A 27,127-nucleotide genomic window follows, 5' to 3' on the forward strand; every position below is an offset into this window, starting at 1 on the left:
CCGCTCTCCGCGAATGCAAAACTGAGCCTCCGGTACCGGGGAATCTGATCTACAAAATCTCTTCCACGCTGCAGGCGGCCATGAAGCGACGGAGACCGATGCCTTCCGTCCCCGCCGCTTCGTCGCCACCTCCGACGCCCCGGAATCGAACTCTGCCATCTTCAAAAACTCGAAAACGCTTCGCCCAAGCCCTTGCCTCAGAATCCCCGCCGTCCACATGGCAGCCCCTCACAGTCGGACGAAGAGAGCTCTTCCTCCCGCTCACCTTCCCCACGGGCCAGACCTTCACCTGGAAGCAGACTGGAGCCACAACCTTCACCGGACCCGTCAACTCCCACCTCATTTCCCTCCGCCATCTCCCTGACGATTCCGTCTCCTTCCTAATCCATTGCTCATCCGACCACCGGCGGGCGGTCGCCGACCTCCGTGATTACCTCAATTTGGATATTTCCCTTGCCGAATTATGGGAGTCGTTCTCGTCTGCCGACTCGAGGTTTGCGGCCATTGCGCCGTACTTAGGTGGGGCCCGCGTCCTTCGACAAGACCCCGTGGAGTGTCTGTTTCAGTTCCTTTGCTCTTCCAACAATAATATAGCGAGGATTACTAAGATGGTGGGGTTTTTAGCTGCTTTAGGGAATTATTTGAGGACTGTTGATGGGTTCGACTTTTACGAATTCCCGTCGTTGGAACGGTTGGAACTCGTCTCTGAGCAAGAGCTTCGGAATGCTGGTTTTGGCTACAGGTTGGTGGCTAAGTCTAAGGATTCTTTGTTGTTGACTGAATATTGAAACTCACAATGGTTACATGAAAAGCGAATTTGCATTGTGGAACTTTAATGCCGCAGTCAACAACTGTTTAGTTGCTGTTCTTTATTGATCTTTTATACTTTAAACTGCTGTTAAATATTTATAGCAGAGCCAAATCTTCCTCCGCACTATAGGCCGACCTATATATGGTGAGTGTTTTCAGTTTTTTCTCAAAATTCATGCTTCTTTGTTTCAACGAAACCATATATGATTGACGAGATTTTTCTGCTAAAGTTGGAAGTACCTGAAAAGCACCTCAGTTATTCCTTCTGGATGGATTTCAGATCAATTCCATCAGAGGCCATCTTTATCTCTAATGCTTTACGTGCATCTGATATTGCTTCTCATCCAAGTATTTGATCAGCCTTTTTCTGTTTGACAATTGTCCCCGTTCCATAAAAAACTGCACGCTTCCACTTGAGAGTCACAATTTTACAGACTGAAACAGGTTGATGAAAATTTAATACTTCAAGCTTTTCCTTTGCTGATCAGGCATTATCTAATAGTCTGCAAGAAGCATTTTCTTTTCAAGTTTACCATTCACTGTTACCACCACATGAACTCCACAGGTTGCTTCCCCTTATCCGATCTATCAAATTTGAACAAAACTAAATTCTTTTGCTGAACACGATGAACCTAGTTATCTTTGGGTAATTAGCTATGAATGTCCCAATAATATCACATGCAGCTGAAAGAGATTTATCCACTGTAGTGAGTACATCAAAAGCAGCCCAGTTATTAGTATTTTTAGCATCCTAGTTTGGAAGGATGTTATAAATTCCACCAGATGCTGTCTGAATTTGAGAACTTTCTCGTCTGTGCTTTCTGCAGCTTCACATGCATCAGACCTTACAACCATCCAGATTTTAGTTTGGCGACCATGTAGTTCCCTTCTCTGTCACTTAACCTCTCTATTTAAAAATTAAATAAATATAGATGAGATTTCAGTACTTGAACCTTTTTCTTGGGAGAACATACAAACCTTTGCTGTGGCTTCCTTTTCTGACGCTCATAGTCTGCCAAGAACTATTATTTTCCAGGATTGCCTTTTACTGTTACCATTTCTTATGTTTTACCAGACACTTCCATCATCCAATGTGTGGAACTGTTTAATATTTTTTTAGCTCACTTTACTTCTCTAGACATAAAGTTTTCCTCTTTTGTGACTGTCAAATGTGGAGATTAAATAAGGCCTCATTTTAAATCAATCTTCTAAAGCTCAGTGAGTCCTGCTTTTAGCTCTTTTAGTTAATCTATCCTAGTGTTTATAGGAATTATTTTAATTTCTTTCTGACAAGCAGGGCAAAGTACATAATAGGGACAGTTAAGGCTTTGCAGTCAAAACCTGGTGGAGGTGCTCATTGGCTTGCTTCTCTTCGTGACTTGGAGCTTCCAGAAGTAATTGAAGGACTTTGTACATTACCTGGAGTGGGCCCCAAGGTGGCTGCCTGCATTGCACTCTTTTCTCTGGATCAACATCAAGCTATACCTGTTGATACACATGTGTGGCAGGTAAGTTCTTTTATTAGGAATGAATAACAAAATAAAAAATTGATAGGTTCTTAAGTCCAATGGCCACATGGGTAGTGGGGGGGATGGGGAGGTTAGTGTTAGGTCTTGGTTTCAAGTCTCACCAGTGTCTAAGATGATGTGGTTTTTGTTTGTTATCAACACTAAAAAAAATCTAAATTTTGAAGGTGCAGTTGTTCCTTGTAATGTATAACAAGCAAGTGTTGGAGTTGATATTTTGTTCTAAGTGAGACCGGATGTAGTCCTACCTAAAGCTATTGATAATCACTTCTACTACTATTAAGGACTACATTTGCAGTCAAGAACCTTTGTTATCATTATTATTAGTAGTAGTATTATTAAATATTATTTTGTATACAAATTATTTTTTTTCCAGAGGAAAGAAAAAAAAGAATCCATAAAAGGGCTCAAATATGAGCAATAGAGACACAGGCAAAAGTGTGAGGTACATTTTCAAAATAAGGAGGAACAAGGATATAATCATAGAGGGAGTGAGCTATCAATAGCAAGATGCTAGAGAGAAACTCCCTCCCTTTCAAGAGAGTTTGCAATGCTATTGGCAATTCTAAGGATATGCATTTAGGTGATTGTCAAAGATGTGCGAATATTCACAATCTCATCAAAGTTCAGTGAAAATCTTTCCAATGGAGTTTTCTTCCCTGAGACCCATGGGATGGCTGCATCCGAGTCTCTTTCTACTACAAGAGGAGTGGCTCTCTGAAAAGTTTAAGGCCCTAGAGGAGAGCCCTGAACTCTGCCACCTTGTACTCACAATGTCTAAATGAAATAGAGATGGCAAGAAGAAGTCTACTTGTCAAATTCCAAATGATACCCCTACTACCACCAAGTTAGGGTCTCACCTGGAGTTGCCATATAAATTGAGTTTTAGCCATACAGGAAGCGAAGTAGCAAGATTCTTGACCCAATAGGTGGTAGAATTGATGATTATCTTTCAGATCCTTTGTATGACCGAGCTAGGGAGGTGGCAGTCATTAGATGTTTGTTTTTTCAAAAAAGTTTACAATGCATTGTTTTTTCAATCATTCCTCCCAACATGTGCTGCTTATTATCAAGATATGGTTGTTATATTCTTTCCTAATGTTCCATGCAACCGCAGCAATGGTGATCTTTCAGAACGAAGTAGGTTCTCTTGATCATACCTTTAGTAAAGAAGGAAGGAAATATTAAAAAGAAAAAGGTGTATCCAAGGTTGTTGATTTTTGGTGGAACAAAAAGAATGTTTTTGATAGTCAACGTCAAAGTGTACAAACATGGTCAAGCAGATGAGATGTGCTTTAGTGGGCATATTGCAATTGAAGAAAAAACTCTACAATTACTCTTATTCAACAAGTCTAAGTTATGGAACTTAAGACTATGACAGATTCAGCGGAAAGCCATGTCACATCAAAGCTGCCAAGAGGTGAAAGGAGTAATCATTCTAACGACAAGCTGGTGATGGATTATAACTCTAAGGGCTTCAATCCTTGCCCATCCACCCAATAAACAAAGTCTTGAAGGGGCCATCTGTAGACATGAAAAATTGATCATTAAATTCAGATCCCTGATCAATGGTCCGTATTGCAAAAATTAATCAACGATCAAGATCATGAGGTCCAACCAATGATCAAGGTCAGACACCTTTCACCAAAATATGACACTTCACCAGTGGCTGATCTGATGTCAAAGGCAAATATTTTGATTGACAACCTACCATAGGTTAAAGTTAACATCTTGACCATGGTGCAAGTCTTAAATCAAGGACTTCAAGAGTACTAACATAGTGAGTCAAGGGTCAAAGATCTGGGTCAATTATATTCTACCAATCAACTAGAGGCCAACTGAAAGTCAAAAGTCTTGACCAACGACATAAGAACACACAAAGACTATGCAAAAGACTAAGTCAACTGGTCGTCAAAATAAAAAACCTTGACCAGTATCAAGCAACAGTAAAAGTTACCCTTTAATTGACTCTGCAAGTGCAAATCATAACCACAAAAGTCAACTTGTTGTCAACCAAGGATCAAGGTCAAACAATTTGACCAATAATACAAGGTATATGTGGGTCAACTAAAGCCTAAGGTATTGACTAATGAGTTGAGGCCACAAGATTGATTGGAAATTGATTATAGTCGAGAGTCCCAAACAAAGGCGTGGGACCTAATTGGAAGCAGGATTGCAAGTCTAGGTCAACATCTAAAGTTATGTCAGGAAGGTGGGTCCACCACTTGAATTAATCAAGCACATGGATCACTCTTTTAAGTTTTTCAATCAAGATCAACAATCCAAAACATCTTGGTGTAAATGTGTCGTAGAGTAAGACAACAAGTGATATATGGCACCATTTAGGAGTCTCATTTGGCAATATCTTGAGACCACATGTCATTCTCATGGGGTGTAGACTTGGCCTTGCCATATGTCAGAGCTACATGGGGTGTAGACTTGGCCTTGCCACATGTCACACCCTCATGGATGTGGACTTGGCAAGACCCCCCACCCCCTCTTTCGTTTGTAAATAGGTGGAGAAAAAAAAAGGAGGAAAAAATTGAAGAGCTAATCCTGGAAAACATACAACTCTGTTGAAACCTTGTAAAAAACATTTCAAGTTTCAAAAATTGTCATAAAGAATGTTCACTCTGTTGAAGTTCCTTCTCAAAGTTGTAACAACTGGATTTCTACAGACACTCAATCACACTTCTTTCATGCAAGGTGCTCTTGATGGAAGAGATTCAACCATGTAAATATAAGTGATTTGTGGTTATAATTTTCCTTACATTCATACTATGTACCGAGCCCTTAAACTTTATATTACATCAAGAAACAAATGGCTTTCATATGAGAAGTTGTGAAAGCTAATACTTGGTGTTTAAAGGATATTATGACCTTGATCTTCTTTTTTTGAAAAAAGTGTGAATATATTACTGAGACAGAATAATACAAACCTTACTAAACAGGACCTTCCTCCACAACAAGCTGTTGGAGAAAAACACCTTTTTTAGCCTGACTATCTGCCAAGTGATTTGCGGATCTAGGAATATAATTCCACTTACATTGTATTTGGGAAATTAAAGTACATATATCATCAAAAAGATTCCAATGCCGCCATGGGGGTTTGCATGTCTTCTTACACCAACTGATAACAACTTGTGAATCGCCTTCAACAAATAAAGGTCCTTCCATTCTCTGATGAAATAGCTTCAGGCCATTGAACAACCCAGATAACTCGGCAATTGTTGAGTCTGATATGCCGAGTGGCCCGCAAAAAGAGAGGAGCAATTTTCCTTGGTCATCATGGATAACCCCCCCATATCCAGCTAACCCCGGACAACCTAACGCACTTCCATCAAAGTTTAGTTTAAAAAATCCAGCCGGAGGAAGAGACCAAGTCTCCATAGTCGGAGGGCGGGGGGGAAAGGACAATTTTGCAACAAGATCCCAATTCTCAAGAATGATCCCTCCAAAACTTTTGAATTCTTTTCTCATCCGAATCCAAGAGATGACTTGCCCCACAATCTGATTACAGAGCATGTAGTCAGGAAGGGATTTGTTATTAAACCTTATGTTATTCCGTTCTTTCCAAAGGCCCCAGATAATGTGACCAACGCTGTAGGAGATTAATAACTTTCCAATTTTAGGGAGATTAACCTTAGTAATCGTGTGGATTGTAGAAACGAGATTTTGGGATGAGCAATAGTGCAAGCCAATTTTGTTGATGAGATTTGTCCACACCGAGTTCGCATAATTACAATGCAGAAGTACATGATCCGCAGTTTCAGTGGAGAACATGCAGAACGGGCAAAGAGGATCCAAAACGTGCGTTCCCCGACGAATTAGCACATCCGATGTTAGGATTTTGGTTTGACATGCAGTCTTGATAAAAAATTTTGCTCTCGGGGGTACGTGTAGGGACCACGCAATGGCTGATGGGTGACAAGATTGAGCATGGGAGGGGGGTAGAAGAGCTTTATAGGCAGATGAGACAGAAAACGTACCTTTGGGACAAAGTGTCCATATCAAGGTGTCCGGGCCATTTTTGGCACGGGCCGAAGAAAGACTCGTAATGAGTTCGGCGGCTTCAATAGTTTCTGCTTCTGTGAGCCCTCTACGGAGATTTAGGTTCCAATCACAAGAATTTTGTCCAACAGTAGAAATCTAAGCCTCCTTGTTTCTGGCGAGAGAGTAGATTTGACCATAGCAAGAGTTTAGACTTGCCTAACCTATCCACCAATCTGTCCAAAACCTTGTCGTACTTCCAGATCCAATATAACACTTGACAATATTTTTGAAGACAGGCAACAACTTAGCAATTTTTTTCCAGATAGGAGATAATATGTTGTACCTTCCTCCTTCAGTCCACCATCCCAAGAATTTATCTGCTTTACTCGCCACCATGTTTCGCCAACCAAAGATGGGGTCATGTTGAATTTCCAGATCCACTTCAAAAGTAGGGCCGCATTTGTTGTTGCAGTGTTGCGAATTCCAAGGCCACCCTCAACAAAAGGTTTACATATGTCAACCCATTTTACAAGGCAATATTTTTTTTTCTCCATTTTGCCCACCCCATAAAAATCTTCTTTTTAAAAACTCTATTCTCTTCCTTACAGAGGCTGGGCAACAGTACAATGATAAAAAATAAGATGGAATACCATGTAAACATGACTTAATCAGAGTGAGTTTACCAGCTTTAGACAAAAACTTCCCTCTCCATGAAGCGATCCTACCTTCAAGCCGTTCAATGACTGGGTGCCAAGAAGATTTTTTGGGTAAAAAAGGAGAAAGGGGGAGGCCCAAATACGTACCCGGAGAGGAGGCAACTTTACAACCCAAATAGTTTGCCATGGAATTAAGAACCAAAGGATCAATATTGAAACCCAGAATGGAAGATTTAGACCAACTTACCTTCTACCCAGAAGACAACTCAAAGAGGTTCAATAGAGCTTTCAAGTGGGATACTTGAGAAAGTGAACCTTCTCCAAAAAATATAGTATCATCAGCATATTGCAATAGAGGAATGTCCTGGTCAGACACAGTCGAGATAGGCTTAAGCCAACCTGTCCGTTTGGCAAATCCGACCATAGAAGCAAGATGTTCCCCCATGAGAATGAACAGAAATGGGGACAGTGGGTCACCTTGTCTTATTCCTCTAGTAGCTTTGAAATATCCGCAAGGGGACCCGTTAACTAGAACAGAATAATGTGGGGAAGAAATGCAACTCCTCATCCAGAATTTCCACCGAGTCCCAAAACCCATTCTATCTAAGAGATAATCAGTTAGCTTCCAATTTACTCTGTCAAAGGCCTTTTCAAAATCTATTTTCAGGACGAATCTTGGCTGTTTTGATTTTTTGAAAGTGTCTAAGAGCTCGTGGGCAGCCATGGCAGAATCTAGAATATTTCTGTCTTGGATAAAAGCACTTTGGCAGGGGCTAATAATTTTAGGGAGGTGGGTCCGAAGGCGGTTGGCTAGCAGACGGGCAATGATTTTATAGTAGCTTGTGGTCAGACTTATAGGTCTAAAATCCTGAGGAAGATTGGTAGGGGATTTTTTTGGGATAAGGGCAATAAAAGAAGCACCTATTGCCTTATGAGTAATGCCTACTTGGTGAAAATTTTGAACGAACGCATAAACATCTGATTTAATAGTATCCCAATACTTATGATAAAACTCACCATTAAACCCATCCGGGCCAAGGGCTTTATCCTTCGGGAGCCCCATAGCAGCCAGTTCAATATCTTCTATGCTGAAGGGCTTTTCTAAGTCTACAGCTTCAGACAAGGAGATTTTCTGGTAATCGAGTTGGTGCAATTTCGGCCGATTGAAACGTTCTTCTGCGTACAGTTCTGAGAAAAACTTCACGAAGAGATTAGAGATAGAGGGGCTATTCGTTATCACTTGGTCTCCATGAGAGATGGAAGTGATACGGTTAACCCTTCTTCTGGCCGAGGCAATAGCATGGAAAAATTTCGTATTTCCATCCCCTTTGGCCATCCACCGAAATCTTGCTCACTGTTTCCAACGAACAGTTTCGCAACATAGAATAGTAGAAAGCTCGGAATTTAATTAAGATCTAAGAGTTAAATCAGAAGAAGAAATTGACCTTTGCTCTTCGAGTAAATCGAGCTCCGAGATGCGTCTGCGAACCAAGTCCTTCCGAGCAGCAGCAGTAGCACGGTGGGAAGCATTCCACGAACGAATCTTCAATTTCAGAGCTTTTAATTTCAGGGCAAGATTCCAGCCAGGGTTAGGACGCCGGGTCAATTCTTGCCACCAGACTGGAATGGAAGAGTTAAAAACTTCCAGCAAGGTCCAAGAATTTTCAAAACGGAAAGAAGTGCGCGCCCAGGATAAGGGGAGAGTGTTAATTTGAATAGGCCAATGATCAGACCCGACTTTGTTGAGAACTTGGCCGAAAACATTTGGAAAAAGATCTAGCCAATCATTGTTAACAAAAAAATGGTCTAACTTTGAAAGGATAGGAGGGGATTGGCCATTTGTCATTGTGAATTTTTTTCCAAATAGAAAGATTTCAGAAAGTCTGAGACTACAAATGAGGTCGGAAAAAGCTCGCATGGCAGATGTAGTTCTGGTCGCTGGAGGGCTTTTTTCAAAACAAAGTAAAATGGAATTAAAATCTCCGGCTAGAATCCAAGGTAGATCCCATAATTGAACTAGTTGATATAATTTTTCCCAGAAGGTGGGTTGATCAGTTGGCCTAGTGGGACCATACACACCAGCTAGAGCCCAAGACGTGCCCAAACTATGGTCGTGGAAGCGGATACCAATAGAGTATTGCCCCAATTGGCAGAGATTTGCGTCCACCGCTTTTGGGTCCCAGATGACAAGAATACCACCCGAGTGCCCAATAGCATCAATTGTTGCCCATGCAGGGTCCGATCCATACCATAATTCTCGAGCGATAGAGAAGTCAAAAGTTTGTAGTTTTGTTTCAACTAGAACTACAATTTTTGGCTTACATTCCAGAAGGGTTGCTTTGATGATGGTGCGTTTAGAGTGTGAGCCAATACCTCTAACATTCCAAGACATGATGATCATTTGGAAACTGGTAGGTTGATATCCTTCTCCCGCTGGCGAGAAGCCTCGTGATAGTGAGAACTGAAGATCAACGCAAGTTCAGCTAATTCGTCATATTCTTCTGGTGGTAGATCGAGCTCTTGTTCTTCCAGAAATAGGAGGAGGTCATCCTCCGGTAGAGGCTGGTGCTGGGACTCAGGCAGTAGCTGAACACCCGGAATGTAAGGAAGCAGAAAATCCACTGTTGGGTGAGTGGCGTCATATTCAGACAGGGATTGAGGCAGTGTTTGCGACTGGTGAGCCATGTAATGAGTAGGCAAAAGTTTAGTTGGAAGGAGTGGAGAAGTGTGGGTGGGGGTAGTAACGGGGAGGGGGGGAGTATTGACCTTGGTGGGGGAGGTACTTTTTGCTTTGCCTTTTTTCTTTTTTCTGGAGTAGGTGAGAGCATAGGGGGTGACTAGAGCTTTTTTTTTTGTTTCGGGTTTTCAATTTCGGAAGAGGGGGTGAAGGTGGTTGTGGGTCTTGAAGTTTCCATGTTGGGATTTGGGTTGAAAATTTGTAAAGGAACGGGGGATAGGTAATAGCTGGAGGGGATATTTATGGAGGTGAGTGGGGTATTTGGAAGAGGAGATCCCGGATTCCATACACTGTCAGCTTTGGAAAAGTCGACGGATTGGCAGGCGTCAATCCGGATGGAAGATTTTTGGGTGGAATGTGAACCTTTCTGTGCTGCCATGTACGGGTAGGTTTTCGGTCCTGAGATGTGGCAGGTGGGGGTATTCGAAGAGAGTTTTGTGCCAGGTTTAGAAAACGAAAAAGATTTTTTCGGGTTGGGAGTGATATTGTGCGGGGCTCGATGGAAATGTGGAGACTTATGAAAATTTGGGTACGAAGACTAGTCATTTATGCCAGACGTAGGTATCGGAGCCGAACAATCGGTTGATGGGGACGGAGATTTCTGGGAGGCTCGAGGAAAGATAATGGGGTGGCGAAAGTTGCTATTTCCCGAGGGCGGCGGAGGCAGAAAGGCGGCTAGGGAGTTATACAATGTTGGACCTTGGGAAGCGGGGTGAAGGAAGCTGGGAAGGCAATAGGGTGCAGGAGTAAGTTTCGGGTCGCGTGCCTGGGACAGAGATCTTGAATTTGAGTTGGTTGGAGAGATACTGGGAGGAGATATCGGAGTAGGATGTATGATCATGGGTCAGTACAGATAGGTCAGTCGGGGATCCTCCGTATCGGTTTGCATTCCGTACGGAGGCGTGGAAAGGTTTTTGATGTCGGAGAGGGGGGATGGTACATTTGGGGTTTCAGGATTCTGACAAGATGGTGGGAGCGAGGAGATGAATGGCCAAAGTGAGAGAGATGATGTCTCGGAAGGTGTATTCGGATGCAGCGATGGGATTATGTGGGCCAGAGATGTGATGGTTGTTTGAAAGGTTTGGACTTCCAGAGGTAGGGGTGTAGGGTGCGGCGGGGGCGGGAGAATCTCGAAAGAAAATAATGATGGTGAGGTGGCGTGTAATCTGGAGTTTGGATTGTAAGTGTGTTGGGTTTCGAAATTTTGACATGGAAGATGGGTTTGGGGATTATCAAGAGGCGATGTGATGGATGGTGAAGTGATGGGCGGTAAAGGTGTTGTGTGGGGTGGCGATGTGATGGACGGCGATGTGATGGATGGTGAAGTGTAAAGTGGTTGTGATGGGCGGCGATGCGATGGGCGGCGGTGTGATGATCGGTAATGTGATGGGCGGCGATGTGATGACCGGTAATGTGACGGGCGGCGATGTGATGACCGGTAATGTGATGGGCAGCGATGTGACGGGTGGCGATGTGACAGGCAGGTGAGGTTTTTGGTTTTTTGGAAGTGTAGGTTTAGGACGTGGTGGAGGGGTGGGGATTTTCTGGATGTTTGGGGTTTCGAGGGAGAGATTTTCTCTCTGAGCGGATCTTTGTACGGATTTGATTTTCTGGATATTTGGAGCTTCAAGGGAGGAATTTTCTTGTTGAGTGGATCTTTGCATGGGTTTTTGGTTGGCTGACGTGGTATTCCCTTGGGTTTTCATTGAGTAGAGCTCGGGATGAACTTGGAACTGGTTTGACTCACTCCTCGGCATTGCCGAGTGACTGTTTTGGCTCAACTCGTAAGCTTTCATGTCATGGTTCATGGAGGGGAGACAGGTCATCTCCTTGAACTCCAGAGTAATCCAAGCAGAAAAATCTCCGGAACAAAGTTCAATGATTTGCGAGCCATTTACCGGAGTCTTTGGCTTAATAAGAAATTTGGTCGAAAGCAGTTCAGTAGCTTTTTCTTCTGCCCAAGCGAGCTCCCCATAGATTTTGGCCAAGCTTTCCAGAGTATGTCGGCATTGGAGTTCCGGTGGAATGCCTTGGGCAATAACCCATTGGCCGTTCATGGCGAGGCCAGTGGTCCAGCATGCCATACTCACAAATGGGGATGCAGTTTCGTTTTTTAAGCGGAACAGCTCATCTTTGTCTTCCTGTGTTTTGGAAATCAGCAACCAGGATTGAGCTTCAATGTGCAAGATGTCCAGGGTCTTTTGAAGCTTTTCCTTTATCCATTTCTCAATCTGGTGTGCATTGTTGAAATCTTGGCGCACAGTGGTGGATACCGCCATTGAGAGGCGATTCTGTCCCTCTTTCAGGGCTTGGTCCGGAAGATGCAAGGAGATGTGGTTTTCTTGGTGGTCGAAATTTGACGGGGGGAGAGGCGGAAGCTTTTTATTTGTCTCTGGGTTGTTTTGATTAGGCGGCAGTTCGCTCCCTTGTGAATTTCCTTGGGGAGGAATGCGGGAATTTGAGGCGGTAGGTTTTTTCTGGTAGGCGACGGATTTTTGGGGGGGAGGAGATATTTTGCTTATTTCCTTTTTTTTTTTATAATTGTAGTATCACATTGTAGAAATTCTTCCAACCCATCCCGGACTGGAGGCTTAGAGGAAGGAAGATCATTCCCATGATTTTATTTCCCCTTCTCTGCACGATGGAGCATTCAAGCTTGCCTCCATGATATTGTGTGTGCATCTGGAATTCCAGGTCTTTGGTGAGGAGAGATCTCCCATGGCTTCTTCCCGTCTTTCCGCTGCATACGTTAAACAGTATTGTGTCGAATGCTTCCAGTGCCTGGCTGGGTATGGAAATGAAGGATTTCTTGGTTCCTGAACTGGAGGTGATGCGAAAAAATGCTTCGTTTTTTATCTTGGATTTCTGGATGGAGATGGATCCTTTTCCATTGTTGAATCGCATCTCCTCTGGATTCTCTATTCGGATTCTTCTTCTCGATGTTCTGCTGACAACCGTCTGCCATTCCGAATTTTCTTCTTGGATCTTCGAGCGAGGGGGGTTTGCGATCGTTGGACAGCTCTTCTTCTGCTGCTGTTGCTGCTGCGGCTGCTGCTGCTGCTGTTGCTGTTGCTGCTGCGGCTGCTGCTGCTGCTGCTGCTGTGGTGGACTGGCTTGCTCCGATCGGTCAGAGTCGACTCACATATTGCAAGTTTGATCAAGATCGGTTGCCTATAAGGTTATGAAGACCGATTGATTATGAAGTTGATGGTTATATGATGCAAGAATAATATGAGACTTGCATGAGACTTAGCTTGATCTCTCATTATTCAAGACCAATAGTTGACTTGGTTTTTTTGGATTAAATCAAGTTGGTTTATGATTTATGGTACTCGGATTCTCCAAACATATAGAAATTGTTTGAGGGAATTTTTCGAGCTCAAAGAGCAGTTGGTTTTTGGTGATTTATGATTTTTTGGAATTGCTAATTCCTTCTCCAACCCTTTAAGATTTATGAGCAACTTTATTGCCTAAAGGATTTTTGGAAATGAGTAAGGGAAAAGTGTCTTTTTAAGTGATAAATATGACAACTATAATAAGGAAATGTTAAGCCATGCTTGGGTTAAGAACCAGCCGTGAGTTCTTGAGTTTTTGAAGACCAAAAGGAAGATTTGAATTGGTATTGAGTGAGTAATTGATCTACTCCACTTAAGATTTTTGGTTTATTTGGAGTCTGATTTAGTGGCTAATGTAGTGGATAAGAACTTATCTTTATTTGAAAGTGGCTGGTATTTGAAAGAAGGTTGTTAAAATTTGATTAAGTGGATTATTTTTAAAATTTGAACGGATATTTTTGGCCGACATGAGCCTCCCAAGATTGGGGTTTCAGTTTGAATACAAGTTCGAATTTTTTGGACTCTTAAGGTCCTTCTTGAGTTTAAAATTCGGATTGAGAGGAAGGCAGCCACGTCACTCAGGTTACCCCTTTTCTTGGACAACATATTATCCCCCAAACATAAACACGAGACCCAAATCTACCGGTCCAAACATCAATCGGAAACAAGCTTAAAGGTCTTTATCCAGTTTTTACTTCGCCTATGGAAGTATTTAAGACTTACATCATTTGAACACTTGTAGTTTTCTTTTGTTGTTGTATTTACCATTATAATTTTTTGCCGATCAATCCATTTTGTACACCGACAGGGAATCTATGAAGCCCTCCTAGGACGTTAGGCCAAGGTAGAGCAACCAGGGAGATCAACCATTGTTGTGGCCTCAAGATAACCAATGCTAATGCTATATAATGAGGACTTTAACCGATTTACTTTTTTGCTTTATCTGAGATCATAAATAGGTAATAGGGCCCTAATGCTTGTATCTCCCAGAGCACAACAAATAGTGTCATCGGCGAATTGATGACTGGCACCCTAGTCAAAAGGGTAGAGGGACTTGGATTTTTTTTATTTTTTTTTTGTCTATTAATTCAAAAAGTGTGGTAGGAGCCTCCAAAGCAATTATAAATAAAAGGAGAGACAGGGGTCTGCTTGGAGTTCCCCTTTTTGGTTTCTGAAGTGACCATGTGTGACTCCGTTAAATAGTGAAGAGAAGGATGCACAAGAGACACAAGTCGAAATCTACGTCCCATCTTAAATAGTTGTGAGAAAATCAGCTGAAGGGCATTTTGGTCATTTTACATACTCGATTATTTTATATTGCTACACTATCTTATTCTGTATGTTTGATTTAGTCTATGTACAAATTTTCATATTCATAGGAAGTGTATAATGGGAGATATAAGGGAACAAGTGATTTTATGTAAAGAGGGGTATATTTTATAATTGTGCAATTAAACTCAATAAATAGCATTAGGGTTCATGCATGACCCCCAATGCAGCTCATTCAAGAGACTCTCTTCTCCCTCTCATTTTCCTCTCTCTACCTTCTTGTTTTTCATATTTTACATGGTATTAGAGTTGTAAATTGTTGTTGGAAGTGCTTCCTTGCCATTAAACCTCAACTTTTGATCAGGGCGACTTCATAGAAGCAGGTTTTTCAAATCTCTTCGGTGACTGGTTGATAAAATTTTGATTTTTCCTTTTTTTCTTCTACTATAACCCTAGGGTTACTGGTTCTATCACTCTTTGAAGGATTGTTCGTGTCTTAATTGCCCTAAAAAGGGTTCTTTGGATTGATCTTGGGATGTGTATCAATTATACTAGACCTATTGCCTGTCTCATCAAATCTATATGCTGATGTCAGCCCTATTTGAGGTCTCTTTTTCAGTATTCTCTATATAATTGCAGTTTTGCTCTAATCTGGAAGTACTTTACCAATGCACATCTCATCCTTGCCCTAACCCTAATTTTGGAAAGTGTGGCTGACATCATTGGGATTCGTGAAAGTGTTTAAAATATTTTGTGACACTATACTCATTCTATGACTGATTTGGGTGAAGTTTATGTACCATCTAGGGAGATGCTAGATCTGATGGTAAGGATGTAGTTTTTATGACCTCAGAAAAGTTGGCAGGCCCAAACTATCTCAATTGGGCCAGATCTGTGATAATGTTTCTGCAGGGCAGAAAGAGAACAAAGTACGTCCGAGATGATTCCCCAATTCCTACAATTGATGATTGGGAAACAGAAGATAGCCAAGTTATGACTTGGATTGTCAACAGTATCAACTCTACCTTAAGAAATCAAGTGATGCATTGTGAAATTGCAAAAAAGCTATGTGGGTTTCTTTAAAGTACTTGTATGCTCAAGAGAGCAATTTATCTCGGGTTTATGAATTCTACACTGATTTATTTGGTCTCAAAAGAGGTAACAAAACAATTGCACAATACTATAGTGCCTTTTTGGGACTCTGGCAAGAAATTAATGTGTATCATCCGTTTACTACGGATGGGCAAGAATTGAGGAAACAACAGAATCAATTGCTTGTGGCGAAGTTTCATGATGGTCTAGGTGCTGAGTTTGATGGGATTAAAGCACAGATTTCAGTCTCAGAAGAAGTGCCCTCTTTACCCATTGCATTTAATAGGATTGTGAGAGCTGAGACGACACTAGTATCCAAGGGAGAAAAAGAGGTAAAACTGACTGATGCTGCTGCACTAAATACTTAATTCTAGCCCAGCAAACTCATCTTGAGGCCGAACAAGCTGTGGGAGAGGCAGAGGTAGAGATAGTTCAGGCAGAGATCGATGTTGAGATGATGGTAGATCCAAGAGGAAGTGTGTTCAATGTGGATGGACTAAGCATTACTCCGATAGATGCTGGATCAAATTTAGAAAACCGGCTTGGGCAAACTCTACCATTCATGAAAACAGTGGAACAATATATGAGGTTATGACTCCTGTTACTTCAGAAGGAGCTGATGAAGTGTAACAATTATTTCAACAACAACAACAAATTATGCAGCGCCCAACTCAACTAGTAGTTGGTTCATCTTTGACACTTCATGTTTCTACTCCTACGGCTACTCTAGCCACTTCAAGTATGTCTGCTCTTCATGTGTCTTCTTCTCCTACCTGGGTTATTGATTCTGGAGCAACTGCTCATATGTCAGGTTTGTCATCCTCGTTTTCTAGCATAAAAGATTTATTACATATAAAACAAGTAAACTTAGTTGATGGGACTGTTTCCTCAGTTCAGGGAGTTGGTATTGTCACTCCTACATCTTTCTTGTTTCCTCAATCTGCTGTACTTGTTCCTAAATTTTTATTGAACTTGTTATCGGTCAATCAATTAACTAAGTCTATGAATTGTTCTCTGACTTTTTATCCTACCCACTGTCTCTTTCATGACTTCGTGACGATGATTGGTTCCACACGTGGAGAGATGGGCTATATTATTTGGAGGGCCACCCAACAAATAATACACTACATGCGCTTCACATATCTGCTACCCCCTTATAGTGGCACTTGCAATTAAGCCATCCTTCGCCGGCAAAACTTATTAAACTCTTTCCAAAATTTCCTTCCAGTTTTACTTTCTAGTGTGAGTCATGTCAATTGGGCAAACATCACCAGAGCTCATTTCCTGCCTTACGTCATAAGACAAGTCAATTATTTGAGGTCATTCATTCAAATGTTTGGGGTCTTTGTCCTGTTACTAGTTTGTTTGGTTATAGGTATTTTATTTCCTTTAATAATGATTTTAGTAGGTGCACTTTATCTTCTTCGAGAAAAATTTGAGGCCTTTGATGCATTTAAACTTTTTTTCAATCAAATAAAGAATCAGTTTCTAGCTTCTATTCATATTTTGCATGCTAATAATGGTCTTGCATTTATGAATCATAAATTATATATTCTTTGTCAAGATCAAGGGATCATTCTTTGTCTTCATGGAAAGTTGATGATTGAAGAGGATTCTAAAGTTGTCATTAGTTGGTGATCCAGCACCACCTCTCCTCCGTGGCGACATTGGCTCACCATTTCTTCCATTGCAGACATTGTATATTCTATTTCTTGTACTTGGACCCACATTTCTAAGTCAGCCAATTCCTTAAGTTTGGAACATCCCAACAATCTCTCATTGTGTGGGACGGTTCCCCCTTGTAATTTTGCTCCTTTGAGCCTTTAATATAATCAAGCACTATTTAAAAATAAAATAAAAAATCAAGGGATCATTCGTCAGACCTCATGTGTGTTTACTCCTCAACAAAATGGAGTAGCAGAACGTAAAAATCATCATTTACTAGAGATGACTCTACTATGATGTTGCATATGAAAGTCCCTAAACAGTATTTGGGTGGTGTTATGGGCCACAGTGACCCCCTGGTCCTGGGTTAAGTACCTATGTCTTCCACCTAACAGGCCGGTCTTTTGGGTAGTATTGGCTAGGTGCTTAACATTTGGTATCAGAGCTTTGGCTAGGTCGCGAGTTCGATTCCCGGCAACGGCGCAGAGGCTGGATTTAAATACTGGTAGGTCCGGGGGAAACACCAGGTAACGGAACCCGGGTTGGGCCAGTGTCGTTGCGTCGCGCGCAAAGGCTGGATTAAAAATACTGGTAGGTCGCGCCGCTGTTGCAATGCTGCGGTTGGGCCAGTGTCGTTGCGTCGCCGTGGTCGTCGGCTCGCGAAGGGGGGATGTGGTGTTATGGGCCACAGTGACCCCCTGTTCCTGGGTTAAGTACCTATGTCTTCTGCTCCTAACAGGCCGGTCTTTTGGGTAGTATTGGCTAGGTGTTTAACAATGTGGTGCTTATTGCGTGTTTTTTTATCCATAGGATGCCTTCGTCACTTCTTGAAGATAAAATCTCTATTCAGATTTTGTTGCCTTCTGCTCCATTATTTTATGTTTCTCTTTGTCTTTGGATGTGTATGTTTCACTCATGTTCTGGGGTCATCCAAAGATAAGTTGTCTCTTCGAGCAATTAAATGTGTTTTCCTTGGGTATTCTCTCGCACACAAAAGGGGTGGTGCAAATGTTTTTGTCTATCCACTAGGAAAACATTTGTATCTGCAAATGTGATATTTTTTTAGGATACTTCTTTGAATTTACTACTTCTATTGTTGTACCATCTCCTTCCCCAGTCCCTGAGTCAGTTATTCTTCTCCCGGTAAATGATTGTATTGAACCTACACCAAGTACCACTATTGAGAAACCATTACAGGTGTATCAGCCTCAACAGGTGCCTCCCTCTTAGCCTACGGCCTCCTCTCTCATGTCAAGCCATGACTCAACTTTGGTTCAAGATCCTGAGGTAAGTGATCTACACTTGCCTATTTCTTAAGGAAGGGTGTCCAGAAAGATACTCATCATCCATTGTCTCACTTTGTTTCATATGACCATTTGTCTGACAATTATAGAAAGTTTGCACTGTCTATTTCTGTTTGCACTTCAGTGCAGGATGTTATGTCTTCCCCACAGTGGAAGCAAGCTATGGATATCGAGATGGCAACATGATTAGACCAAGGAACCTGACAATTATGTGATTTACCTTTAGGTGCTACAGTTGTTGATTGCAAATGGGTGTATACAGTTAAATACAAAGTTGATGGCTCGGTTGAGAGATATAAAGATCATTTGGTGGCAAAAGGCTACACGCAAACTTATGGAGTTGATTTTTTAAAAACTTTTTGACTAGTTGCTCGGTTGTCCTCAGTACATATTTTTGTATTTGTTGCTATTAATCAAAGGTGGTTCTTATGCCAATTAGACATCAAGAATGTTTTCTTGTATGGTGACCTTGAAGAGGAAGTATACATGGAGCAACCTCTAAGGTATGTTGCTTATGGGGAGATGCACAAGGTATGTAGGCTCAAGAAAGCAATCTATGGCCAAAAACAAAGCCCTCGTGCATAATCTGAAAATTTTAGCCAAGTAGTGATGTCTATGGGCTTTTCTAGAAGCCACTGTGATCATTCGTTATTTGTAATGAAGAGGTCCTTTGGGATTATAGTCCTACTTGTATATGTGGACGATATTATATTGTCTGGTAGTGATACCTCTAGAATTGAAGAAGTTAAAATTCTACTTGCTACTCACTTCCAAACTAAAGACTTGGGGGCGTTGAAATATTTTTTGGGAATTGAAGTGGCAAGAAGCAAAGAAAGGCCGGTGTTAACAGATATGTTACATGAGTATGGCTTACTGGGAGCTAGATTAGTAGATGCACCAATGGAAGTTGGACATAACTTGCATGATGACCAAAGTACAGAATTGAAGATAAAACACTATACAGAAAGCTAGTTGGGAAGCTTATATATGCAACAGTCACACGCCTTGATATATCATTTGCGGTGAGTGTAATGAATCAATTTATGGAACACCCACGGAAGGTCCACCTAGAAGGAGTGCAAAGAATTTTGAGATATTTGAAAGGAGCACCAAGGAAATGTTTCTTCTTTAGAAGTAATGGTCACTTGAAATTGAAGCATTTTCTGATGCAGATTATACCGGCTCAAAGTTAGACAAAAAATCACTACAGGTTGTTGTGTCTTTCTGGGTGGCAATTTAATCAGCTAGAAGAGCAAGAAGCTGAATGTGGTAGCTAGATCTAGCATAGAAGTGCAATACAGAGCTATGGCACATACTGTTAGCAACTTGTTGTGGGTGAGATTGGTATCTCAGGAGTTGGGCTTTCATCAGAAGGAAGCCATGACTATGTTTTGTGACAACCAAGCTGTCATATTCATTGCCAGCAATCCAATTTTTCATGAGAGGACAACACCTGGAGGTGGATTGTCATTTTGTCCGAGTCGCTTTGACGAAAATAGAAATAATCACCTTGTATATTCGATCCACAGATCAACTTGAAGATGTTTTTACCAAGGCGTTGGGAAAGCCTGAATTCATGATTTTCTGTGACAAGCTGGGCCTCATGGATATATATGCTCCAACTTGAGGGGGAGTGTGAGAAAATCAACTCAAGCGCATTTTGATCATTTTACATGTTCAGTTATTTTATATTACTACACTATCTTATTCAACATGTTTGATGTAGTTATGTACAAATTTTCAAATTCATAGGAAGTGTAGAATGGGAGATACAAGGGAATAAGTTATTTTATGTAAATAGGGGTATTTTTGTAAATTGTGTAATTAAGCTCACTAAATTGCGTTGATCCCCAACGTAGCTCATTCAAGAGCTGCTCTCAAACTCTCTCTTCTCCTACTCATTCTCTCTCTCTCTCTACCTTCAAGTTTTTCACATTTTACAATAGGACAACAGAAGACGTTTTGATGCAAAAAGTGAATCCTTAGACCGAGTTGCAGACAGAGTGGTTGGGCAAATATCAACTTGGCTATTAACCAAGAAAGCTTTCTCTCCTTATCTGGGTTCCTCCATTCGTGAAAATTGGAGAAACTTGGCATTGATGCACATTGGGAAAAAGCCTCCGGTCATGAAAGAATGGTCTCCTCTTGATCCTGGTTTCCTAAAGTTAAATTTTGACAGTTCGTCTCTTGGCAACCCTGGTATTTCTGGTTTCGGAGGAGTTATTTCAAACCATTCCAGTAATCAGCTCTTCACTTATGCCGGACCCCTTAGTATATCAGACTCTACGTCTGCTGAATTGCATGGTCTCCTCTCCGGTTTTCGTATCTTCAGAGATAAATGTAGGGGGCCTCTCCACGTTGAAAGTGACTCCAAAGTGGTGATAGGTTGGTGTGAGAACGCATCCTCTCCTCCGTGGAGGCATTGGGATACTTTTAAAGAAATTTTAGATATTACCTCAATTGTTCCTTGTATTTGGTCTCACATTCTGAGATCCGCAAATTCAGCGGCTGATGTGCTTGTCAGGCAGGGAGCTACCCTACAATCTCTGGTTGTAAGGGACGTGCTCCCTCAAATTTTGTAATTCTCTTTCGTTTTATTAATACATCTTCTTCAAAAAAAAAAAAAAATTTGCAATAGGACAAAGTTACAGAAAGAGGAACTCGCTCTATCAAACTCCTTTTTCATGTCCAATTTAAGCATAATCCCAGAGAGGTCACATTTGTGGAAGGAGAGGAGCCCATTGGCCCGTAAGGGCTGCATCAAACCTTAGCAATTATCTTCTATGGAGTGTTGGCCCCATCTCTTTTAGGAATGAGCAACAAGGGAGGATCCCATGGCAGTGCTGGAAATAGAAGAAATCATTGAACATTTGTTGAATGTTGGATTTGAGGAACTCTCGACCCTTTCTATAGAATTTTGCAATATAACAGTCTGGGCCCCATGCTTTACCCTAAGGAAGGGAATGAAAGGACTGCAACAATCTCGTCAAGAGAGAACGGGAATTGAATCCCTATATGAAATGGCAGCAGATGCTGGGAAGGCTCACTGCAGAGGTGCTCTTGAAATAATAGCTCCATTTGCGTCTGTTGATTGTTCTAACTGTAGGCCTATCACTATGGAAGAGTGGAAAAATCAGGGCTGGAAATAAGTTTCTGCGCTTCTCGCCAGCACTGCTGTCTCACTTCTGCATACATGCTACGTAAGCAGATTAGAGATTAGATATTAGAAATTAGAAAAAGGGTAAAGCAGAGGAAGAAAATAGACTGTACTACCTTATCAGAAACTAGCCAGGTATGCAACCAGAAAAGGAAGTGAACACAGACTGAGGCAAAATACTGCTGCTCCTCAGGACCTCCATGCCAGCTCTGATACAAGGTCCCCATTCTGCGACAAGAGGTAAAGTGATGCTTCTCCCAAAGGAATCCCTCAACCTCTTTGCCATATAGTCAGCTTCTGTTTCACATTGGTGAAGGCTATAGGTGAAAACCCCATGTTGAATCAAACAAGTTCCTCCATGGCAATCTTTTCTCTGGCATGGTATCTGGCAGCGACAGCGGTTTCAATTCTTGGCTTGAGCAGATATAGCTCAATCTTTTGCAACTTCTTAATTCACATTATATATCTGCATCAACTATGATCTAGAAGAACTGGCGAGCGTTGTGGATGTGGGGGAGAAACGGAAGTAGACCTACCATCTACAGACACCACTCTCTGATTGAGTTGTTGTATGGAAGGAGAAAGGTGACAGGACTGGTGGGCAGGCAATAGCCTCATTGACCAAGAGGTTGAGGGCAAAGAGCCGGAGAGGGATGGAAAGAGATTACCAAAAGAGAGATTTAAAGAAGATCGAGCCCACAATTTAACCCAACTTTTCACCATTTAATAAATTCTGGCCTATCTGCTTCCGTTCCCTGCTTCCATATAAACAACTTCTGTATCATTTTTTTATCCATGGGAATTCAGGACTGGCAGCATCCTTATATGTTAACGATTTGAAATCGATGGCAAGGGGCACGGGTCTTCTAGGAGGGTCCTCTTTGTTCAACCTTGCAAAAAAGGAGGACAAAGAGTCGAAACATGAATAAGTCAGAGGTAGCTTCTTTCCTCTTATGCAGCAAATACAGGCACAACATCATGCCATGCTAGTCTCCCTTTTTTCAGTGTGAGTGAATATTTCTTTGTTAAAAAATGATATATATCTATAGTCCAAAATGGTTGTGGTTTAGCTTTTCAGTTAATAGCATGGAGTCAATTTCATTTTTTATTATTTTGTTTGTTTCTAGATGTAAATTAGCAAGACAAAAACCCTAGACACCCTTGGGCATTGAATTCAAGATTTTACATTATGCTGCCCCTTGTGTAGCTATTGACCCAAAAGCTTAATCCAGACCACATCTGAATTTTGTTTTGCACTACAATAATTGACTGCTGATTTACGCTTTTTAAGAGGCATTTGCAGATTGCAACTCGTGACCTTTTGCCTGAGCTTGCGGGTGCACGGCTTACACCCACACTATGTTCTCGTGTGGCTGAGGCTTTTGTAAGTAAATATGGAAAATTTGCTGGCTGGGCACAAACTGCACTTTTTATTGGTGAATTACCCCCCCAGAAGACTCTTCTACCCTCACATTTGTGCCATATCAAAGATATAAAATCTATCCGGGGAAAAGAGAGCGTGAAGAAGAAAGTCACCACCGAATAATCAGTTTGGTAACTACTTTCCAAAAAAAAAATCACTTTTTTGAAGTTTTTATCCAGTTTGGTTATGGTAGTGTTCCTAATTATTGTCTACTTCTTGCAGAGGCTTATGTACCAGATGACTGCTTTCTCCATTCATTGAGAAAGTGGGGTTGATATTTTCTGTTGGTATGTAGAACTATAAGTTAACTGTTATTCGATTAACAAAAGTTCAATATCTTTCTTGTTTACATCAAAAAAAAAAAAAACTTTCTTGTCTGAATTTTAGTTTTAGTCACCCGCACTTCCCTTACTTCAGTTTCTTTTTGCATTGCATGCAGATAATTGACATGAATGATATGAGGTTTGAATCTAATTCCCCATGCAACTAATCAGCCGCTTGTCAAAATATTGCTCATATCAGGCCTCCTTAGTGATCAATTTTATATCACAATATAAGGATTGATTCTGCTCTTGGTGTTGACTTTCATGAGGTGCTCCTTACATGGGGTGCCTTGGTTGTACAACTGATTTTATGGGTAGAGAGTGTTTGCTGTAACGTTTGGGATCAGGAATGTTTCAGAATGGTATTCCGTATCAAACAGTGACTGACATTTTAGCTCATTTCCTTGTTTTGCTGCTTTGCTACTGCAGTGGACAATTTGGAGGAGATTTAAGGATCATTCCTGCATATCTTACTAATCATTTGCAGTAAAAAGGCTCTGCGGTGGTTTTGCTCAAATGGACAGCTGCTACTCATGGAAATTTTTGGACTCCATTTGTTGATGGTGAACCAATTAGGCGTCCAACAGTCATATTGGCAAGTCAATTCCAACATTGATTCAGGGTAAGCAGAAATTTTAAATTTGCGGTAAAATGGGATTAATGCAGGAAAGATGATTATAAACATTACATATCTTAGATTTGTGGAAGACTTGGTATTAACCGACTTGCAAAGAGGGAGAGAAGCCTCCGGGCCATTGCCCCAAAGATGAGGATTGGTGGCACATGCTAACTCTCTGAGTTGTTAAAGATAAACTTGGCATCATATTCTCTTGACTTTTGTTTCTCGATCATTAAAGATTTAAAGCAGCTCCTTCATTAGGGTTTCAACCTCAAAACTCATAGGACAGACTTGAGTGGCTCCTAGTTTCTGTTGACAGGGGTCTAGGAACTTTTGTCAGGCACCTCTTTACTGCCCCTCTTCCCTTTGCATCATGAAACAGAGGGAAGATCTTCCCTTTCTTCCCCTTTGCATTGCCAACATCTAGTGTTTTGTAGGCGGCGAATCGTTTTTGAAAACAGTGAATACACTCGTCTGGCCTACTAAGTGAATTGTTTACTTTATTCGAATTTTTGTGATTGGTGAAGTAATTGGACTAGAGGTATGCATGGGCACCAATATTTATTATTTTGGGCTTATTAGTGTTAGTTAAGTTATATGAGTGATATTCTTACAACAATTGTGAAAGAGAATCAATTTTTGAGATATTAGATTGGGAAAGCTTGGGAACTAAAACCAGAATCTTTAGATGGAAAGAATTTTGCATATGGCAAAAGAGAATGGAATGTTGATTAAGGACTTTAGAGTTGTTTTATGTAATTTTGAATTAACCTCTCTTGTCAGCAATTTAGAAGATAAGGCATTAAACACAAAAATGATGATTGTTCATGTCATGGATTGAACCTTTAGTGTTTTAGATTGTTGACCTAGGTTGACTTTCATCTATATCTTGATGACAACAAAACTTTAACATATTTATACTAATATTTGCAATCAAGCATTACAAATGCAATTCCTTTAAGAGACACAAAGATCAAGGTTTACACAGAACTGGTAAAACTCAATGCAAGACCTCAAAATCAACCGTGTGTTCAAGTTATCTTAATGAATGAAGATTTGAAGACTAGAGTGTGGGCCGTAAAGAAATGTTTCAATAACTCTAGTTACATAAAGAAGACAACACTAAGCTTTGGTTTTGAGATACATAAGAGACTTTGGAGTTTTAGGGCATATTTTTCATAATCATGTTTATCCAATGCAATATAAAGATTTGAATTTGATAAACCTTTTAGTTACATCATCATCATGCTTAAATTCTTTTTTATAATCTGGCATAAAGTTATCAATCAACCTACATAGGTTTAATCAATTACATAGAATGAAGACCGATAGAAACACATAAAGCTTGATCAATCAAGATATTGAGTTATAACTGATTGATCATACCATAAAGCATACTCGATCATCCATAACTTTGTGTAGCCAACCTCATAAAGCATGATTGATCATCCAGCAACCAACCATGTTGAGTTATAAAGCTTGATCGGCATACCATATACAATTATTGATCATCTAGAACTCTGAATAGCCAGACTCAAAAAGCATGATCGATCAACCTAATTGGATTGATCAATCAATCGACTATTTTCTACAAGTTGAGAATTCAACTGATCGATCACCTAATCAATCAACAAGCATGGGGAACACAAAAATATAGTCGTTATGCATGGTTTATCGATCACACCTTTCTAGTAATTGATCAACATTTTTTGCAGCTTTTTGAAAATAGGAAAAAATGGCTAATTTGATGGGGAAAGTTATAAATATCCCTCCAAACATCTTGTGAACATTAATGAGAGCATTTATTGGTAATTGATTGTATTCAACCACTACTTTTACTTGAATTTTCTTCACAAAGCCATTTTTGAGAGAAGAGTTACAAAATTGCAAAAACTCTCAATCTCTCTCTAATTCTTTGTGCAGCAATTCAAGCTCTAAAAACTTTTTCTCATGTGCATCAAAGGTTGGAGACTTGAAAATCTTAAGGAGAACGTTATCTCTCCAAATTTCAAGAATGTAAGTTTTCCTTCTTCTTTTTTATCTTCATTGCTTCTTCTTGTGGTTGATCTAGAGTCAAGAAATTTAGATAGGAAAGCTTGCTAGAATTAGAATTTAGCTGATCAATCTCAAGGAAAGATTTGTTGTGTATTTGAGCATACACATGGCTTAAAAGAGAGTTAAAATCTCTTTTACGTAAACTTCAACTAATAGAATTATTAGTGAAAATTTCCAAAATAAGGGTTCTTAAGCGGTGACTACCAATAGGGGAACATAGTTAACAAAAAAATTGTCTCTTATTACTGTGTGTTTGTTAATTGTCTTACTTGTACTTAATTTTATTTACAACCACTCAATTTTTTAATTGAAACTCTCCATTCACCCCCTCATTAGAAGCCACTTGGGCCAACATCAACAATTTATATGACATCTACTCATATGCTAAAGTTGCAAGAGGGCTATGGAAAACCTTAGAAACTAAGTATGGGAAAGAAACTGAGTTAGAACAGAAGTTTTTCATATGAGAATATTTCACATACATTATGGTAGAAGGATAATCAATGATAGATCAAGCACATGAGATTCAGAATATTGTTTCTAAGATCATTGCCAAGAGCATTTTGGTAGATGAAAAAATACAAGCATCTGCTCTCATAGATAAACTTCCACCATCATTGTCACATTTAAACTTCAAATGAAGCATAAAAGAGAACTTTCCTTGTTAGATGAAGTGGTGTTTTCAATCAAGATTGAGGAAAAACATAGAAACTACACACATAAGAACTTGGGTGATAGCTTTGAAGTTAGTGGCAAAGCAAATTTTATAGAACCTAAGAAGATTAACATCACAAGAAGAAACCCAAGAAAAACTTTGGTAAGCTTAAACGAAATATTTAAAAGGAACATAACAACAGGTTATGTTTGTGAAAAATTGAATCACTTAGCTAAACAGTGTAAACACATAAAAGGTAAAAACAAAGGGCGAGGTGATAATAGGACTCCTTAGACGAATATAATAATCAAGACTAGATCAACTTGAACCTATGACAAGTTAGTTACTCCTAACTTAAAGTTAAACCTAGTATTTAATACAAATGATTGGTGGACTGACACAAGAGCAATTGTTCATATTTGTTTTGATATTTCCTCTTTCTCTTTCCACCAAGATGTCAACGGAAGAACTGTGACAAGGGGCAATTCCAGTGTTGTTCAAGTAATCG

At 40.5% G+C, this 27,127-nt stretch overlaps 1 protein-coding gene across 2 annotated transcripts; it reads left to right on the forward strand.

Annotated features, from left to right (window-relative positions):
- On the forward strand, positions 1–27,127 carry LOC137946058 (N-glycosylase/DNA lyase OGG1). Of its 2 annotated transcripts, XM_068792232.1 has the most exons (7): positions 1–742; positions 2,108–2,318; positions 22,848–23,098; positions 23,190–23,254; positions 23,407–23,912; positions 25,833–25,925; positions 27,074–27,127. In XM_068792232.1, the coding sequence occupies exons 1-3, from the start codon at positions 81–83 to the stop codon at positions 23,088–23,090; spliced, it is 1,116 nt and encodes a 371-aa protein (XP_068648333.1). In that variant the 5' UTR covers positions 1–80; the 3' UTR covers positions 23,091–23,098; positions 23,190–23,254; positions 23,407–23,912; positions 25,833–25,925; positions 27,074–27,127. The 2 variants fall into 2 exon arrangements, with proteins under 2 accessions (XP_068648333.1, XP_068648332.1); XM_068792231.1 differs by lacking the exons at positions 25,833–25,925; positions 27,074–27,127 and having other exon boundaries at positions 23,407–24,299.

The sequence above is a fragment of the Aristolochia californica genome, unplaced genomic scaffold, assembly GCF_029961685.1.
Source record: "Aristolochia californica isolate CCGP_79_NKW_82.1479 unplaced genomic scaffold, dmAriCali1.0.hap1 SCAF_12, whole genome shotgun sequence".
Lineage (NCBI taxonomy): Eukaryota > Viridiplantae > Streptophyta > Magnoliopsida > Piperales > Aristolochiaceae > Aristolochia > Aristolochia californica.

Excerpts from the sequence above, each read along its gene's own strand:
- LOC137946058 (XM_068792232.1), top strand. The coding sequence starts at position 81 with ATGAAGCGACGGAGACCGATGCCTTCCGTCCCCGCCGCTTCGTCGCCA. Across the intron at positions 743-2,107 it reads AATGCTGGTTTTGGCTACAG|GGCAAAGTACATAATAGGGA; the intron begins GTTGGTGGCTAA and ends TCTGACAAGCAG. Across the intron at positions 2,319-22,847 it reads TTGATACACATGTGTGGCAG|ATTGCAACTCGTGACCTTTT; the intron begins GTAAGTTCTTTT and ends AGGCATTTGCAG.